The sequence below is a fragment of the Athene cunicularia genome (assembly GCF_003259725.1).
Source record: "Athene cunicularia isolate RWA chromosome 3 unlocalized genomic scaffold, athCun1 chr3_part1, whole genome shotgun sequence".
Taxonomy (NCBI): Eukaryota; Metazoa; Chordata; class Aves; order Strigiformes; family Strigidae; genus Athene; species Athene cunicularia.
In genome coordinates, this window is record NW_020799097.1 from 23,795,361 (window position 1) to 23,801,018 (window position 5,658).

Genomic DNA, 5,658 nt, shown 5'->3' on the forward strand with positions numbered 1-5,658 from the left:
GAGAAACGACACGGGGGGATGGGACGGGACACGGGACACCAAAAAAAAAGTCATACAGAAGTCCTGGGTTTTATTAAAACCTGGTTAACTTTTTGAACTACCGTTAAAATTAAAAACAGGGTCAGGTATAAAAATAAGAATTCATCCAAAGGCATGACATTCACATTTGACAACAGTTTGTTTATTCTTAACTTAGTCTTTGAAAAGGAGATTATTTTTTGACTTTTGTTAATTAGCAGAATACAAAAATAAGTAAAAATTCATTCCAGACTATTGAGTGTATTAATTCCAATTGTATTTAAGAAGTAAGATTAAACTGGTTTTTGTGAACTAACTCAAAAATCAAGTATCTTGAAGGTACTTTTCTTGCAGTACAGATTTAGAAAGCTATATATTTAATTCTACTTTCATTTAAAAAATATTTAAGAAACAAAATGTATTTGTTTACATTAATAGAAAAGCTTGTCTCTATTTGATTTCTTCTGCAATGTTCAGGAAAAAAAAAATGCATTTTCCTCTCTGACAGAAATACCGATTGTCCCATTATAAGTAATTTATTTGGAATTGAGTATTTTTAAAGACACAAGAACTATGCTAGAAAACATTTTATTTATATTAGCATTTGCTAAACTAGGCTGCACAATTTTCATGGTAAATTAATTAAAGTTTAAAATTTGCATGCTGAATTGCTCACTGATCTTATAAATACAGCATGGCTGTGGTTTTCACTAATCTGTTTTATGTAGTTTCACTCATCTTTTTATGTGGTTTATAAAAATTTTAATAAACTAAATATTTAACAACAAAGCAACAAATCATTAAGATGCTTTTAGTTTTCTTCCTCACATAGAGCAACATACTTGGCCATAAACTAGATGGCAAATATGCCTGACAAAATGTTCAATAAACTTGCAGTTCTTATATGTAAATGTGCATATAAAATATATCTATATACATACAAACATGCTGAAACTAGAGCTAAAGTTATTTTTTTCATTTTATATTAGACTAAGGTGTTTGTTAATATTTTTAATTTTTAAAAAAATATGTATTCTGTACGTTGATAAATAAATAGAAAGAAAGGAAACTTTTCTAGCCTGGTTTTGCCTGCATATATGTATTTCTGTACATAAGCATGAATGAGAATATGAACAGCTAAGCCCACAGTAAATATATGGTTGATAACATTGCTTAGTAATAAATAACATAATTACGGTTCAGAATGCCCTAAATGGATGGTAGTATACATTAATGCAAAATCTCACTTATTCTGTAAACATCACAGAAGGAAGAAAAATATTTGACTGCAGCATTCCTTAAAGCAGATGATATAAAATATTTTTAAATAATTTACATAGTTTTAAGTTTAAAAATTAAATTATGTGAATGATCTGGTTTTATCTAGCTCTCCCTAGAAAATTATTTTTACTTTTCACCTTGAGATTATAGGATTTTGAGAAGGACACATTAATTAGAAGGAATTTTAGCCACTGTGCTTCTGTACACAGTTCTTTTTCTTCTTTGTTGGCATGAACAAAGCAACATGCTTTTCCCTTAGAGATTTATTCTGCTGATTTAATTTCTGAAGTTGCAATTTTCAGAAGATCAATAGTCTGCAGGTGACTTCAAAATGCTCATTTCAACCTCACATTTCAAAAATTTGGGTCACAACTTTTTGAGCCTCAAAAAGCAAATATGCTAACACAATGATTACCTAAAAAATTGTGACTTTTATTCCATCTTTTTAGACCAATTAATTCATTGTAGCTGAATATGTGAGGAAAAAAGAAGAAACTAAGTGTAACCATTTTATGTTGCTTGCCTAGAGGCCCTACTCCAGAACAGCTTGAAATTTTCTGTTATATTCTTATACTGAAAGTGGATGACAGACCTGGAAATTAAGGACTTTTTTTCAATGAGTGAAAATTACCTAGACCTTTCGGTATTTCAAAATTCATATGCAAACAAAAGAATTGAATATTGGTGTTTTAGCTCAAAAATACATTCACAATTTTTAGTATAAATCAAATTGAAAATCAATAGGATGCTATTAAATTTTAAGATTTCTGGTTTTCTTCAACCCACTTCAGCAAAGTAAAAAAGCAAAAGGAACCCATAAAACCAGTGGAGGGATACTGAAAGTGCTTTGCTCATTTTAAAATTACAGTTTATAAGAAGATCTGTGACACTCAGAAATTCTTCAACTGTGCCAAGAACATAATGTCTACAATTTGATCACAAAATGCAATTGAAAACCATAGTTTTCTTCTGTCCTTGCAAAGGAGAAACAAGTTATAACACTTACAAGGTGTGTGAGTTTGAATGATAGATTAGTTTGCTTTGTAGTGATTAAGAGCTTTTAACTATATTATAATCTTTTGTTAGCTTATATTTTTTTTATGACTGGGGCCAGAAGGCTCTAGGGAGAATTAAATGCCTGAGTGAGAGTATTTGCTCAGATTCAACAAAACAGTTTAAAACAGAGTCAGAAATTAAAATACTTTGCTGAACCTAACTCTAAGTTTGACCTTTGATGTTCCACTGTAATCACTGGAAATCTTGGGCTTGAAAAGGGAATGAGAAATTCACTAACGTAAGTAATTCACTAAAGCAAGAGTCTTTGCTGGTATGGGCTTGCGTCTTAACCCACCGCACACTGATCTTTCATCACTGCTTTAGAACACAGTTATATATTGACAAGAAAGAAGCCTTATCAAGACAAATATCTTTTTAAAGATGATCATTTAACAACCAGACGTGAGAAAATAGGAAGTTTTTGCAGGTAGTTTAATGAAAGAAGCTTATGGAGGATTTTCAGAGATGCTGGGTTCTATCTCTGTTGAATTACTTAGCAACAGTTGGATATTACTTTCTGTGGTTCCTATCGGAATGATTTTGTTACAACTATACAAGCATTCCACAAAAAAAAACCACAACAAAATAAAAAAAAAATTAGTTGATTCTGTAGTTCATAGAAAAAGAACTTAGAAAAAAACCCAAAAAACACAATAATAAAAAAGAGCACAGAAATACTTGCTCATATAGTTCACTACTTTAAAAAAGGTTTCATGAAAGATTCAGTTTCATATTGCACATTCCCCAAATAATTAATGAACAAAGCAGATTTTTTTTTTTCAAAAACTCTGTCAAGAAATTTAATTACATAGGCTGATCATGATCTGTTTTGTTATTGAGCATCCTAAATTTTAAGCAATCATTTTGACATTCAGTATTCTAAGTTTAAAGCATAAGTTAAGTTTATTGCCCTTGCTTCATAAATATTAGTGTTGAACCATTTTCATTCACAGTTGAACAGTGGCATTCTCTGAGAATTATGATTTTTCTATCAGTGAATATATACCTGTAAATTCTGCTGTACACTACAGTATTTGACTGAAAGTTGATACAGAGATTTAAAGTATGGCTTTTATTAAAAGGAGATAGTAACAGTGATAAGCTTAATTAGTTCTCGAAAACAGGAGATTAACTTTCTTGGACTTTAAAGCTGTCATATCAAGAACTTCACACTTACCATCACAGCTGGGTAATGCATGATTCCACTGATGGTTTCTTTCACATATGAGTGGTTCTTCATCACTCAGTGTATATCCTGGATCACAGCTAAAAGTTACTGTGGAGCGGATATTAAAATTGTTACCATGGCGATGGCCATTCACAGGAATCCCTGGGTCAAGGCAGGAATCTGATTCCAGAGTAACACCTGAAACACACAGATTTAATTTGTTTATTTCCCCTTCTCTTTCAGATAGTAAACAGAAAAACTCCCAAAGAAAACACAAAATGACTAAAACAGGAGAAAGAAAGAGTCGCCAAAGGATACATGTTAGCATTGCCTGAGAACCGATGTGGGATCACTTTCTCTAGCTGTTGTCATTGACTAAGAGCACAGGTTTTCAATTTTTAATCTCATAGAATAGAGAAGCCCAAAATAAGTAGGAAAAGATGGGAGATTTAAAGTATATTTTATCAAACATTTTAAAAAAAAAGCCAACAAATGCACTGGACATCTGAAACTATAGGAAGGTTCAAAGTATGAATACAAATTTTGTTGTATATAAATCACATTTGATTATTCTATCAATTTCTGATACTGCAGGACAATTCGCATTTCCTCTGTAATAGTAATGGTTATTTGATTTAGCAAAAAAAGCAGTGTCAAAAACCTGCAAATTATTAACTCAGAAACTACTTGTTAATTCCTACAGAAAAATCACTGACTCACAGAATCGTCTAGGTTGGAAAAGATCTTGAAGATCATCCAGTCCAACCATATACCTAACATTGACAGTTCCCAACTACACCAGATCCCTCAGCGCTATGTTGACTCTTAAACACCTCCAGGGATGGGGACTCCACCACCTCCCCGGGCAGCCCATTCCAACGCCTAACGACACGTTCTGTAAAGAAATGCTTCCTAATATCCAGTCTAAACCTTACCTGGTTCAACTTGAGACCATTACCTCTTGTCCTATCACTTATTACTTGGTTAAAGAGACTCATCCCCAGCTCTCTGCACCCTCCTTTCAGGTAGCTGTAGAGGGCGATGAGGTCTCCCCTCAGCCTCCTCTTCTCCAGACTAAACCCCCCCAGTTCCCTCAGCCGCTCCCCGTACGACCTGTGCTCCAGACCCTGCACCAGCTTCGTTGCCCTTCTCTGGACACGCTCGAGTCATTCAATGTCCTTTTTGGAGTGAGGGGCCCAAAACTGAACACAGGAATCGAGGGGCGGCCTCACCAGTGCCGAGTACAGGGGTCAGATCCCTTCCCTGTCCCTGCTGGCCACGCTATTGCTGACACAAGCCAGGATGCCATTGGCCTTCTTGGCCCCCTGGGCACACTGCTGGCTCCTGTTCAGCCACCTGTCAATCAGCACCCCCAGGTCCCTCTCTGACTGGCAGCTCTCCAGCCACTCCTCCCCAAGCCTGTAGCACTGCTGGGGGTTGTTGTGGCCCAAGGACAGCCCCCGGCATGTGGCCTTATCAAAACTCCTACAGATACTATCCTGTGCATCAAAAATAGAAAGACGATGAACATAGTTTACAAAATTGTATAACTTTTATCTGACAGCAGGAGCCTCTAGTAATTATGCTTTATAACAAAGATTGAATGGTGTTTGGTAAATAAACCTGGAGCTATACACTGAACAAGGAAAAAACCTCCAAATTATCAAATGGAGGATCATTAACCAAACCTTATCCATTATGCTTATAGTGATAGCAAATGATTGTGGAATTTAATCATGTAATGAACTATAATGGATACACAAAAGGGAAACAAATAAAGACTCTCTATTGGAATGAAAAGAATTTCTTTTATTTTCTGTTACTGTGTGTGGTGGGTTGACCTTGGCTTGCTGCCAGTGACCTACCCAGCTGCTGTCTCAGTCACCTCCTCAGCTGTACAGAGGGAGAAAATAAGACAGAAAATAAGATGAAAAAGCTCATAGGCTGCGATAAAGACAGGGACATCACTTACCATCAGAATCAAAAGAGAGTCAATTTGAGGAAAATTAATTAAATTATTTGGCAATTAAAAATCGAGTAGGATAGTCAGAAACAAAGACAAAAACTACACCACCTCCCCCCACAACCCCTGTATTGGGTTTGTGCGGCCAGGTTTGGGGGGATGGGGGATGGGG

The 5,658-nt window shown here is 35.1% G+C and overlaps 1 protein-coding gene across 1 annotated transcript in view; it reads right to left on the reverse strand.

The window, feature by feature from the left end:
- CSMD1 (CUB and Sushi multiple domains 1) overlaps positions 1 to 5,658 on the reverse strand; it is a 1,016,265-nt gene that overhangs the window by 287,178 nt on the left and 723,429 nt on the right. Inside the window, exon 19 of the mRNA XM_026844050.1 lies at positions 3,533 to 3,721. Coding sequence (XP_026699851.1) covers positions 3,533 to 3,721 — 189 coding nt within the window. The remainder of the gene's footprint in view (positions 1 to 3,532; positions 3,722 to 5,658) is intronic.